Source organism: Gopherus flavomarginatus, chromosome 23 (assembly GCF_025201925.1).
Source record: "Gopherus flavomarginatus isolate rGopFla2 chromosome 23, rGopFla2.mat.asm, whole genome shotgun sequence".
In the NCBI taxonomy this organism is placed as follows: domain Eukaryota; kingdom Metazoa; phylum Chordata; order Testudines; family Testudinidae; genus Gopherus; species Gopherus flavomarginatus.
In genome coordinates this window covers 15,104,402-15,117,208 of record NC_066639.1, presented here as the reverse complement: position 1 = coordinate 15,117,208, position 12,807 = coordinate 15,104,402, and the positions used below count along the sequence as shown (strand labels likewise).

At 71.0% G+C, this 12,807-nt stretch overlaps 1 protein-coding gene across 1 annotated transcript in view; it reads left to right on the top strand.

The window, feature by feature from the left end:
* KDM6B (lysine demethylase 6B) overlaps window positions 1-12,807 on the top strand; it is a 69,144-nt gene that overhangs the window by 52,029 nt on the left and 4,308 nt on the right. The window contains 14 exon segments of the mRNA XM_050933502.1: window positions 292-354; window positions 356-586; window positions 2,162-2,638; window positions 2,640-2,972; window positions 2,974-3,672; window positions 3,674-3,927; window positions 8,325-8,451; window positions 8,924-9,029; window positions 9,983-10,188; window positions 10,462-10,526; window positions 11,027-11,098; window positions 11,363-11,511; window positions 12,040-12,154; window positions 12,448-12,635. Of these exon segments, the coding sequence (XP_050789459.1) occupies window positions 292-354; window positions 356-586; window positions 2,162-2,638; window positions 2,640-2,972; window positions 2,974-3,672; window positions 3,674-3,927; window positions 8,325-8,451; window positions 8,924-9,029; window positions 9,983-10,188; window positions 10,462-10,526; window positions 11,027-11,098; window positions 11,363-11,511; window positions 12,040-12,154; window positions 12,448-12,635 (3,085 nt within the window).

The following is a 12,807-nucleotide window of genomic DNA, read 5'->3' as shown; positions in this document are numbered from 1 at the left end:
CCCATTCCCTGCCCCCCTTAACCAGCCAGTCCCCACCCTGGGGTCGGAGGGGAGCCGGCGCCCCCCAGAGGGGATGGACCCCTGCCCCATTCCCCGCCCCCCCGAGCCAGCCAGTCCCCACCCTGGGGTCGGGGGGGAGCCGGCGCCCCCCAGAGGGGATGGGCCCCTGCCCCATTCCCCGCCCCCCCGAGCCAGCCAGTCCCCACCCTGGGGTCGGAGGGGAGCCGGCGCCCCCCAGAGGGGATGGGCCCCTGCCCCGTCTCTCTCTCACTGTCTCTCTCCCTCCCGCAGGAGCCGAGGAATTCGGTCGCCCACCCCTTCCCGTACCCGGCTCCCGCCTACGGCTCGCACCCGCCCCCCCCACCGCCTGCCCCCCGCGCCCCCCGGCCCCCGCCCCTCCGGAGAGAGCCTCGGCGGCCAGGCCCGCTCCCCTGGAAGTGACCTTAGAGCCAGCCGAGTTCCCCGGGGGCGGCCGGACCCCAGCACCTCACCAGCCAGCGTCACCTGCGTGCCTTACGCCCCGCGGCCCCCCCCGGCCGGCCCCCCCACCAGCAAGCCCCCGCGGGGGGAGCCGGGCCCCAGCTTGGTGAGTGGAGCCTGGGGGGGGTGAGGCAGGACGGGTTCTCCAGCCCGGGGGGGGTTCTGGCGGGGGCCCGGTGTCTGGGGGGGTCTGGCGGGGGTCCCGGTGTCTGGGGGGACAGGGGGGTCTGGTTGGGGTCCCAGTGTCTGGGGGGTTGGGGGGGGTCTGTCTGGGGTCCCGGTGTCTGGTGGGGGTCTGGCTGGGTCCTGGTGTCTAGGGGGACAGGGGGGTCTGGTTGGGGTCCCAGTGTCTGGGGGGTTGGGAGGGGTCTATCTGGGGTCCTGGTGTCTGGGGGGGTCTGGTGGGGGTCCTGGTGTCTGGGGAGGACAGGGGGGTCTGGTTGGGGTCCCAGTGTCTGGGGGGGTTGGGGGGGATCTGTCTTGGGTCCCGGTGTCTGGGGAGGTCTGGCGGGGGTCCTGGTGTCTGGGGGGGGACAGGGGGGTCTGGTTGGGGTCCCAGTGTCTGGGGGGTTGGGGGGGATCTGTCTTGGGTCCCGGTGTCTGGTGGGGGTCTGGCTGGGTCCTGGTGTCTGGGGGGGACAGGGGGGTCTGGTTGGGGTCCCAGTGTCTGGGGGGGTTGGGAGGGGTCTATCTGGGGTCCTGGTGTCTGGGGGGGCCAGCTGGGGTCCTGGTGTCTGGGGGGGACAGAGGGGTCTGGTTGGGGTCCCAGTGTCTGGGGGGGTTGGGGGGGTCTATCTGGGGTCCCGGTGTCTGGGGGGGCCAGCTGGGGTCCTGGTGTCTGGGGGGGACAGGGGGGTCTGGTTGGGGTCCCAGTGTCTGGGGGGTTGGGGGGGATCTGTCTTGGGTCCCGGTGTCTGGTGGGGGTCTGGCTGGGTCCTGGTGTCTGGGGGGGACAGGGGGGTCTGGTTGGGGTCCCAGTGTCTGGGGGGGTTGGGAGGGGTCTATCTGGGGTCCTGGTGTCTGGGGGGAGCCAGCTGGGGTCCTCGTGTCTGGGGGGGACAGGGTTGTCTGGTTGGGGTCCCAGTGTCTGGGGGGGTTGGGAGGGGTCTATCTGGGGTCCTGGTGTCTGGGGGGGCCAGCTGGGGTCCTGGTGTCTGGGGGGGACAGGGGGGTCTGGTTGGGGTCCCAGTGTCTGGGGGGGTTGGGGGGGTCTATCTGGGGTCCCGGTGTCTGGGGGGGCCAGCTGGGGTCCTGGTGCCTGGGGGGGACAGGGGGGTCTGGTTGGGGTCCCAGTGTCTGGGGGGGTTGGGGGGGTCTATCTGGGGTCCCGGTGTCTGGGGGGGCCAGCTGGGGTCCAGGTGTCTGGGGGGGACAGGGGGGTCTGGTTGGGGTCCCAGTGTCTGGGGAGGTTGGGGGGGTCTATCTGGGGTCCTGGTGTCTGGGGGGGCCAGCTGGGGTCCTGGTGTCTGGAGGGGACAGGGGGGTCTGGTTGGGGTCCCAGTGTCTGGGGGGGTTGGGGGGGTCTGTCTGGGGTCCCGGTGTCTGGTGGGGGTCTGGCTGAGTCCTGGTGTCTGGGGAGGCCAGGGGGGCCAGCTGGGGTCCCAGTGTCTCGGGGGGGCAGGGGGGTCTGCCCAGGCCGCTCGCTGATTGGCTGTCGTCTCTCTGCCCCCCCCCTCCGCAGGCTCCTGACCGTTACCAAACCCCGGCGCCATCCAGCCCAGTCCCGGAGAACGTGGAGCGCCCGGCCCCCGGCCCTGCCCCCCACCCCTCCTCCAGCCGGCCCTGCGCCCCCCCGCCCCCCTCCTCCGCCAGCCAGGGGCCCCCCGAGCCAGGCCCTGCCCCGCCCCCCCTGCCCTGGCTGAAGGGCCCAGGCGTCCGGGACCAGGGGGAGGGTGCGGCCGGGGGGGACCCCCTGGACGAGATCCTGTTCGGGTGCGGGGGGGAGCCCCAGCTGGGTCCCTGTGACTCAGCTGGGCCCCGGGGGGGCTTCCAGGATTCCACCACCAGCAGCCAGGGGAGTAGGGGGGCCGGGGTGCCCCGGCCAGAGGGTGAGCCCAACCCCCCGCCGCCCCCCACCCCCTCCCCGCCCCCTCCCAGCTACCGCTGCGCCTTTGCCAAGCAGGAGCCCCCCGGCCCCCCCGACTTCTGGCTGGAGACACCCCCCCCGCGAAGCTCGGGCCCCGGAGGGCGGGGAGGGGGTCCCCAAGGCCTCCCCCGGCCCCCCAAATACCTCAGGAAACTTCAGGCCCCAGCCGAGCCCCCCGCCCCCGCCGCCCAGGGCTTCCTACCCAAAGACGCTGCCTCCGGAACCGGGCCCCCCGCCGGAAACGCCCCCCGGGGCGGCCCGGCGTCTCTTCGACTTCCCCGGGCCCCCCTTGGAGGACCAGTTCGAGGAGCCCCCCGAATTCTCCAAGATCCTGCCCGACGGCTTGGCCAACATCATGAAGATGCTGGACGAGTCGATCCGGCGGGAGGAGGAGGAACGGGAAGCCGGGGCCCCCCCCCGGCTTCCCGCCCCCTCCCGCCCCGCTCCTGCCTGGCCCGCCCCCCCTGGCCAGACCAAAGCCACCGCCGGCCCCCCCGTTCGAGTACCCCAAGCCGGAGCCGCCCCGGCTCTACCCCTTCGGCAAGCGGGAGGAGGCCGGGAAGTGCCCCCCGCCCAGCACGGCCAGCCTGCTGCGGTCGCTGGCCAGCGTGCTGGAGGGGCAGAAACACGCCTACCGGGCCAAGCCCCCCGCCGGGGCCAAGAAGCCCCCCGCCCCGGCGCCACCGCCGGCGTCTTCCTCGCCGTATTCTACCTCAAGCCAGGCCTGGGCTGGGGGCGCCCGGGGCGAGGCGCCGGCGGGGGCCTCGCCGGAGCCCCGGGCCCCCAAGACGGAGTCGGAGGTGCTGGAGGAGATCAGCCGAGCCTGCGAGACCCTGGTGGAGCGGGCGGGGCGGGAGCCCAGCCCGGCCCCCCGGCCGCCCACCCCGCCGGCCACGCCGCCCCGCCGGCCGGAGAAGGAGCACCGGCGGCACCGGCGGGCGGGCAAGGACGGGCGGCGCCACCGGCGGGAGGGCAAAGCCCCCAAGGAGAAGACCCGGCAGGTGCTCGGCAATCTGGACCCGCAGCGCACCGCCTGCCAGGCGCGGGAGAACGGCGCCCAGGGCGAGGCGGGCAAAGCCGGCAAGCCGCCCCCGCCCGCCGCCCCCCCCCCAGCCCGAGCGCCGGCCGCCCGCCCGCAAGGAGGAGGGCCCGGGCCCCGGCCCCGCCGGCGTGTGCCCGGCCGACCTGCTCAAGCTGCGCTCCTTCACCGAGGGGCCCCCCAAGGAGCTCAAGATCCGGCTCATCAAGGTGGAGAGCGGGGACAAGGAGACCTTCATCGCCTCCGAGGTGGAGGAGCGGCGCCTCCCCCTGGCCGAGCTCACCATCGCCCACAGCGCCGCCGAGGTGGTGCGCGCCAGCAAGTGAGTGCCCCCCATGGCGCCCCCACCGCGGCGCCCGGCAGCCACCGTTCCCCCTGCCTGTGCGCCCCGTACCCCCGCCTGCACCCCTGAATCTGCCCACCAGCACCCCCCGTTCCCCTGCCTGTGTGCCCCCATACCCCGCCTGCACCCCCGTATCTGCCCACCAGCACCCCCCGTTCCCCCTGCCTGTGCACCCCATACCCCCGCCTGCACCCCCGTATCCTCCCACCAGCACCCCCCGTTCCCCCTGCCTGTGTGCCCCCATACCCCGCCTGCACCCCCGTATCTGCCCACCAGCACCCCCAGTTCCCCCTGCCTGTGTGCCCCCATACCCCGCCTGCACCCCTGAATCTGCCCACCAGCACCCCCCGTTCCCCCTGCCTGTGTGCCCCCATACCCGCCTGCACCCCCGTATCTGCCCACCAGCACCCCCCGTTCCCCCTGCCTGTGCACCCATACCTCGCCTGCACCCCTGAATCTGCCCACCAGCACCCCCCGTTCCCCCTGCCTCTGTGTCCCCATACCCCGCCTGCACCCCTGAATCTGCCCACCAGCACCCCCCGTTCCCCCTGCCTGTGTGCCCTCATACCCCGCCTGCACCCCCGTATCCTCCCACCAGCACCCCCCGTTCCCCCTGCCTGTGTGCCCCCATACCCCGCCTGCACCCCCGTATCCTCCCACCAGCACCCCCCGTTCTCCCTGCCTATGCGCCCTCATACCCCTGCCTGCACCCCTGAATCTGCCCACCAGCACTTCCCGTTCCCCCTGCCTGTGCACCCATACCTCGCCTGCACCCCCGTATCCGCCCACCAGCATCCTCAGTTCCCCCTGCCTGTGCACCCGCATACCCCCGCCTGCACCCCTGAATCTGCCCACCAGCACCTCCCGTTCCCCCTGCCTGTGTGCCCCCATACCCCGCCTGCACCCCCGTATCTGCCCACCAGCACCCCCAGTTCCCCCTGCCTGTGTGTCCCCATACCCCGCCTGCACCCCTGAATCTGCCCACCAGCACCCCCTGTTCCCCCTGCCTGTGTGTCCCCATACCCCGCCTGCACCCCCGTATCCGCCCACCAGCACCCCCCATTCCGCCTGCCTGTGCACCCCCATCCCCCTGCCTGTGCACCCCATACCCCGCCTGCACCCCCGTATCCGCCCACCAGCACCCCCCATTCCGCCTGCCTGTGCACCCCCATCCCCCTGCCTGTGCACCCATACCCCCGCCTGCACCCCCGTATCCGCCCACCAGCATCCTCAGTTCCCCCTGCCTGTGCACCCGCATACCCCCGCCTGCACCCCTGAATCTGCCCACCAGCACCTCCCGTTCCCCCTGCCTGTGCACCCGCATATCCTCGCCTGCACCCCCGTATCTGCCCACCAGCACCCCCCGTTCCCCCTGCCTGTGTGCCCCCATACCCCGCCTGCACCCCCGTATCTGCCCACCAGCACCCCCAGTTCCCCCTGCCTGTGCGCCCCCATACCCCCGCCTGCACCCCTGTATCTTCCCACCAGCACCCCCCGTTCCCCCTGCCTGTGTGCCCCCATACCCTGCCTGCACCCCCGTATCTGCCCACCAGCACCCCCCGTTCCGCCTGCCTGTGCACCCCCATCCCCCTGCCTGTGCGCCCCATACCCCTGCCTGCACCCCTGAATCTGCCCACCAGCACCTCCCGTTCCCCCTGCCTGTGCACCCGCATATCCTCGCCTGCACCCCCGTATCTGCCCACCAGCACCCCCCGTTCCCCCTGCCTGTGTGCCCCCATACCCCCGCCTGCACCCCTGTATCTGCCCACCAGCACCCCCCGTTCCCCCTGCCTGTGTGCCCCCATACCCTGCCTGCACCCCCGTATCTGCCCACCAGCACCCCCCGTTCTGCCTGCCTGTGCACCCCATACCCCCGCCTGTGCGCCCCCATACCCTGCCTGCGCCCCCGTATCCGCCTACCCCCACCCCCAATTCCCTCTGCCTGTGCACACCCATACCCCTGCCTGCACCCCGCGTATCCGCCCACCAGCACCCCCCGTTCCCCCTGCCTGTGCACCCCCATACCCCCGCCTGCATCCCCGTATCCGCTTACCAGCACCCCCCGTTCCTCCTCCCTGTGCACTCCCATACCCTCGCCTGCACCCCTGTATCTGCCCACCAGCACCTCCGTTCCCCCTGCCTGTGCGCCCCCATACCCCTGCCTGCACCCCCCGTATCTGCCCACCAGCACCCCCCCGTTCCCCCTGCCTGTGCGCCCCCATCCCCCCGCCTGTACCCCTGTATCCGCCCACCAGCACCCTCAGTTCCCCCTGCCTGTGCACCCCCATACCCCCGCCTGCACCCCCGTATCTGCTCCCAGCACCCCCCGTTCCCCCTGCCTGTGCACTCCCATACCCCCACCTGCACCCCCGTATCCGCCCACCAGCACCCCCCGTTCCCCCTGCCTGTGTGCCCCCATACCCCGCCTGCACCCCCGTATCTGCCCACCAGCACCCTCCGTTCCCCCTGCCTGTGCGCCCCATACCTCGCCTGCACCCCCGTATCTGCCCACCAGCACCCCCAGTTCCCCCTGCCTGTGTGCCCCCATACCCCGCCTGCACCCCTGAATCTGCCCACCAGCACCCTCAGTTCCCCCTGCCTGTGCGCCCCCATAGCCCCGCCTGCACCCCCGTATCCGCTCACCAGCACCCCAGTTCTCCCTGCCTGTGTGCCCCCATACCTCGCCTGCACCCCCGTATCCGCCCACCAGCACCCTCAGTTCCCCCTGCCTGTGCACCCGCATACCCCCGCCTGCACCCCCGTATCTGCCCACCAGCACCCTCCGTTCCCCCTGGCTGTGCACTCCCATACCCCCACTTGCACCCCCGTATCCGCCCACCAGCACCCCCAGTTCCCCCTGCCTGTGCGCCCCCATACCCCTGCCTGTGCGCCCTCATACCCCTGCCTGCACCCCTGAATCTGCCCACCAGCACCCCCGTTCCCCCTGCCTGTGTGCCCCCATACCCCACCTGCACCCCCGTATCTGCCCACCAGCACCCCCAGTTCCCCCTGCCTGTGCACCCCCATACCCCCACCTGCACCCCCGTATCCGCCCACCAGCACCCCCCGTTCCCCCTGCCTGTGCGCCCCCATATCCTCGCCTGCACCCCCGTATCCGCCCACCAGCACCCCCCGTTCCCCCTGCCTGTGCGCCCCCATATCCTCGCCTGCACTCCCGTATCCGCCCACCAGCACCCCCAGTTCCCCCTGCCTGCACGCCTGTATCCGCTCACCAGCACCCCCTGTGCAGTCCCCCCTGCAGCGCTCTCACGTAGCCCCTCTTGGCACCCCCAGACTCCCACTCGAACCCCCCCCCGAAACACACATGGACCCGACACCTCCACATGCCTCCCGGGCCCCCTGGTGCCAGCCCTGTGCTGTAACGGGGTGGGGGGCGCTGAGCCCTGCACCCCAACATCCTGGGGGCAGAGCGGGGTTCAGGCAGCCACCCAGTGGGCAGCGGAGCTCACTACACCCCCTTCATTGCCATGATCCTCAGACCCCAGCCCGGGACTCCCCCTGCCCCATAGCCCCCCACACCAGCCCCTGGGACGCCCCCTGCCCCATAGCCCCTAGCTCCAGCCCCTGGGACCCTTACTGCCCCATAGCCCACCCACCCCAGCCCCTGGGACCCCTCCTGCCCCATAGCCCACCCACCGCAGCCCCTGGGATACCCCCTGCCCCATAGCCCCCCGCACCAGCCCCTGGGACGCCCCCTGCCCCATAGCGCCTAGCTCCAGCCCCTGGGTCTCCCCCTGCCCCATAGCCCGCCCACCCACCCCAGCCCCTGGGACCCCTCCTGCCCCATAGCCCACCCACCGCAGCCCCTGGGATACCCCCTGCCCCATAGCCCCCCGCACCAGCCCCTGGGACGCCCCCTGCCCCATAGCGCCTAGCTCCAGCCCCTGGGTCTCCCCCTGCCCCATAGCCCACCCACCGCAGCCCCTGGGATACCCCCTGCCCCATAGCCCCCCGCACCAGCCCCTGGGATGCCCCCTGCCCCATAGCCCCCCACACCAGCCCCTGGGATGCCCCCTGCCCCACAGCCCCTAGCTCCAGCCCCTGGGACCCCTCCTGCCCCATAGCTCACCCACCCCAGCCCCTGGGACCCCTCCTGCCCCATAGCTCACCCACCCCAGCCCCCTGGTCTCCCCCTGCCACATAGCCCCTAGCCCCAGCCCCTGGGATGCCCCCTGCCCCATAGCTCACCCACCCCAGCCCCTGGGACCCCTCCTGCCCCCTAGCCCCAGCCCCTGGGATGCCCCCTGCCCCATAACCCACCCACCCCAGCCCCTGGGATGCCCCCTGCCCCATAGCTTACCCACCCCAGCCCCTGGAACCCCTCCTGCCCCCAACGGGCTGCGTTCTCCCCCCAGGCATGCCAGGGTGAAGGGAAAGTTCAAGGAGTCATATCTCTCGGCCGCCCAGTCCGTCAAACCCCTCATCAACGCCGAGGAGAAGCTGCCACGGGACAAACTCAACCCCCCCACGCCCAGCATCTACGTGAGTGACGCCTCTGGGGGGGGGGGCAGGGATCTGACTGGGGGGGGGAGATACCGGCTTGGGGGGCTGGGCTGGGGGCAGAGGGGGATACCGGAGGGGTCCGGGGGTCAGGCCCAGGGATACCAGGGCAGACGGGGATAGGCGGGGACACCGGAGGGGTCCGGGGAGGGCAGGGATGCCGGGGAGGGTGGGGATACTGGAGGGGGACGGGGGGACGGGGATACCGGGGAGGGTGGGGATACTGGAGGGGGCTGGGAGCAGATGGGGATACTGGAGGGGGACGGGGGGACGGGGATACCGGAGGGGGCTGGGGATACCGGAGGGGGCTGGGAGCAGACAGGGATACTAGAGGGGAGTGGGTTACCAGAGGGGGCTGGGAGCAGAAGGGGATACCGGGGGGTGGGATGGAGATACCGGGGGGGGGACGGGGTTACCAGACATTTGCTTTTCTCACACTCCCCCCCCCCGGCAGCTGGAGAGCAAACGCGACGCCTTCTCGCCCGTCCTGCTGCAGTTCTGCACCGACCCCAAGAACCCCATCACGGTCATCCGGGGGCTGGCCGGCTCCCTGCGGCTCAGTGAGTGCCTCGCCGGGGGGCACGCGGGGGTGGGGGGCTCTGGGGGAATGGGGGTCCCTGCCCATCCCTCTCTCCCGTGGCTGGTGCTGAAGGGGGTCTCGGGGGGGACGGGGCCCAGCCCATGTCTCTCCCCCGTGGCCGATGCAGATGGGGGGCTCTGGGGGGACGGGGGCCCAGCCCGTGTCTCTCTCCCATGGCCGATGCAGTTGGGGGGCTCTGGGGGGACTGGGCCCAGCCCATGTCTCTCTCCCGTGACTGATGCGGACGGGGGGCTCTGGGGGGACTGGGCCCAGCCCATGTCTCTCTCCCGTGACTGATGCAGATGGGGGGCTCTGGGGGGACGGGGCCCAGCCTGTGTCTCTCTCCCGTGGCCGATGCAGACGGGGGGCTCTGGGGGGACGGGGCCCAGCCCGTGTCTCTCTCCCGTGGCCGATGCAGATGGGGGGCTCTGGGGAGACGGGGCCCAGCCCGTGTCTCTCTCCCGTGACTGATGCAGATGGGGGGCTCTGGGGGGACGGGGCCCAGCCTGTGTCTCTCTCCCGTGGCCGATGCAGACGGGGGGCTCTGGGGGGACGGGGCCCAGCCCGTGTCTCTCTCCCGTGGCCGATGCAGATGGGGGGCTCTGGGGGGACGGCGGCCCGGCCCGTGTCTCTCTCCCATGGCCAATGCAGACGGGGGGCTCTGGGGAGACGGGGCCCGGCCCGTGTCTCTCTCCCATGGCCGATGCAGACGGGGGGCTCGGGGGGACGGGGCCCGGCCCGTGTCTCTCTCCCGTGGCCGATGCAGATGGGGGGCTCTGGGGAGACGAGGCCCAGCCCGTGTCTCTCTCCCATGGCCGATGCAGACGGGGGGCTCGGGGGGGATTGGGCCCGGCCCGTGTCTCTGTCCCGTGGCCAATGCAGACGGGGGGCTCTGGGGCCCCTGACTCTCACCCACACCCGTGTCCCCCCCAGACCTGGGCCTGTTCAGCACCAAGACGCTGGTGGAGGCTAGCGGGGAGCACGCCGTGGAAGTCCGCACCCAGGTGCAGCAGCCCTCGGACGAGAACTGGGACCTGTCGGGCACCCGCCAGGTGTGGCCGTGCGAGAGCAGCCGCTCGCACACCACCATCGCCAAGTACGCCCAGTACCAGGCCTCCTCCTTTCAGGAGTCGCTGCAGGTCAGTGCCAGGGGGGGCCGGGGCTCCGACCTCCCGCGGGGGCCACAGGGAATGGGGGGCCCGGACCCCACCGTCGGCGCGTCTGGGGGAGCCCATCTCCAGGGGGGTGCCAGGTGCCCATGGCAGAGCCCCGGTTTGTGCCAACGGGGGGCTATGTGTGGGGAGGCCCTGGTTTATGTCAATGGGGGGGAGTTATGTGTGGGGCGGGCCTGGTTTGTGCCAACGGGGGGCTGTGTGGGGGAGGCCCCGTTTGACACGCTCTCTCCGGAGCAGGAAGAAAAGGACAGCGATGAGGAGGACGCTGATGAACCCGACAGCACCACGGAGACACCCCCCAGGTACGATGGGAGCATGGGGGTGGGGGGAGGGAATTGGGGTGCCCCCCTGCACGCCCTGCCCTGCCTGCTCCTTTAACCTCTGGGCAGGAAGTGGGCCAGTGTTGGGGGGGCTGCGGGGGGCTGTGACCCCAATATTGCAGGGGGGTGGGACCCCAGTATTGGCGGGTTGGGGGGCTGTGACCCCCGATATTGAAGGGGGTTTGCAGTCCTGTGCTTGGGGGAATCTCCGGGGAGATGTGACCCAACATTTGCCAGGCGTTTGAGGGGATCGCAGCGGAGGGGACCTGGCCCCCAGTTTTGGGGTGCTCCAGGGAAGTGGGTGTCGGGGGACACATGACCGATGACCTCATTCTGTGTGGGGATCACTCCACGCTCATTGCGGGAGGGATCTGGGGCTTGAGGGTGGGGGAGCATGAACCCTGAGCTGGGGGGGGCGCAGAGGGAAGGGAGAGCTGGGGGACCCCTCCCCGCACCCCCATAAAGCCTCTCTCTCTCTCCAGCAGCAACGTGGACCAGAAATCCCACCAGATCATCAAATTCGGGACCAACATCGACCTGTCCGACGCCAAGCGGTGAGGGGGCGGGGTGAGGGGCAGGGGGCAAACCAGGCAGGGAGGCGGGGGGGAAGATCTGACCCCCACGTGCTTGCCCGGCTCCTTTGGGGGGCACAAGGGTGGGTCGGTTTGTCGCGCTCTCCCCCGACAGGCTGCCCCCTAGGAAGAGAGGAGGTCTGGGCCGGGCGAGGGGCTCTCTATGGGGGGGAAGGGGGACCCGTGGGGACTTGGTGTGGGAGGGGGTGAGGACACCATCTGACATCCCCCCCCCCTCGTTGCCAGGTGGAAGCCGCAGCTGCAGGAGCTGCTGAAGCTACCGGCCTTCATGCGGGTCACGTCGACGGGCAACATGCTGAGTCACGTGGGTCACACCATCCTGGGTATGAACACGGTGCAGCTCTACATGAAAGTGCCAGGCAGCCGGACGCCGGGTGAGTGGGTGTGGGGAGCGGAGGCCGGGCCGGGTCGGGTCGGAGTGTCCCGGAGGTTGGGGGGGTCTGTCACCCCCTCCATCCCTTTAACATCCCCCTATCTCCTTAACTCTCCCCCTCTATCCCCTTAACATCCCCCCATCTCCTTAACTCTCCCCTTCCGTCCCTTTAACACCCCCCATCCCTTTAACATCCCCCCATCTCCTTAACTCTCCCCTTCCATCCCCTTAACGCCCCCCCATCCCCTTAACATCCCCCCATCTCCTTAACTCTCCCCTTCCATCCCCTTAACGCCCCCCATCCCCTTAACATCCCCCATCTCCTTAACTCTCCCCTTCCGTCCCCTTAACGCCCCCCATCCCTTTAACATCCCCCCATCTCCTTAACTCTCCCCTTCCATCCCCTTAACGCCCCCCATCCCCTTAACATCCCCCCATCTCCTTAACTCTCCCCTTCCATCCCCTTAACGCCCCCCCGTCCCCTTAATGCCCACCGTCTCCTCACATCGCATCACTCCCCCCCGCTCAGGCCACCAGGAGAACAACAACTTCTGCTCCGTGAACATCAACATCGGGCCGGGCGACTGCGAGTGGTTCGCGGTGCACGAGCATTATTGGGAGACCATCAGCGCCTTCTGTGACAGGTCAGGGGCGGGGCCAGGGCCTCAGGGGCGGGGCCAAGGCCTCAGGGGTGGGGCCAGGGCCTCTGGGGCGGGGCTAGGGCCTCAGGGGCGGGGCATTAATGGGAGACCATCGATGCCTTCTGCGACAGGTCAGGGGCGGGGCCAGGGCCACAGGGGCGGGGCCAGGGCCACAGGGGCGGGGCATTACTTGGAGACCGTCCACACCTTCTGTGCTGAGTGCAGGGGCAGAGCCATGGGGCTGTGCTGGGGACCCCTCCCCGTTCTGAGTCTCACCCCCCCTCCCCCTCCGGCAGGCATGGCGTGGACTACCTGACGGGCTCCTGGTGGCCCATCCTGGAGGACCTGTACAAGTCAAACATCCCCGTGTACCGGTTCATCCAGCGCCCCGGGGACCTGGTGTGGATCAACGCAGGCACCGTGCACTGGGTACAGGCCACGGGCTGGTGTAACAACATCGCCTGGAACGTCGGGCCCCTCACAGGTGCGGGCAGAGGGGCCGGGGGGCCCTCAGAGGGCGGGACATCAGTGGCTGTGGGGCTGGGCTGCGGGGCCCGGGAGGGGGGTAGCAGAAGGGGCTGGGGTTCACGCTGAGCAACAGTGGGGCAGGGAATCTGGAGACCCCCCCCTTACCAGGGCAGAAACCCCACCAGGAC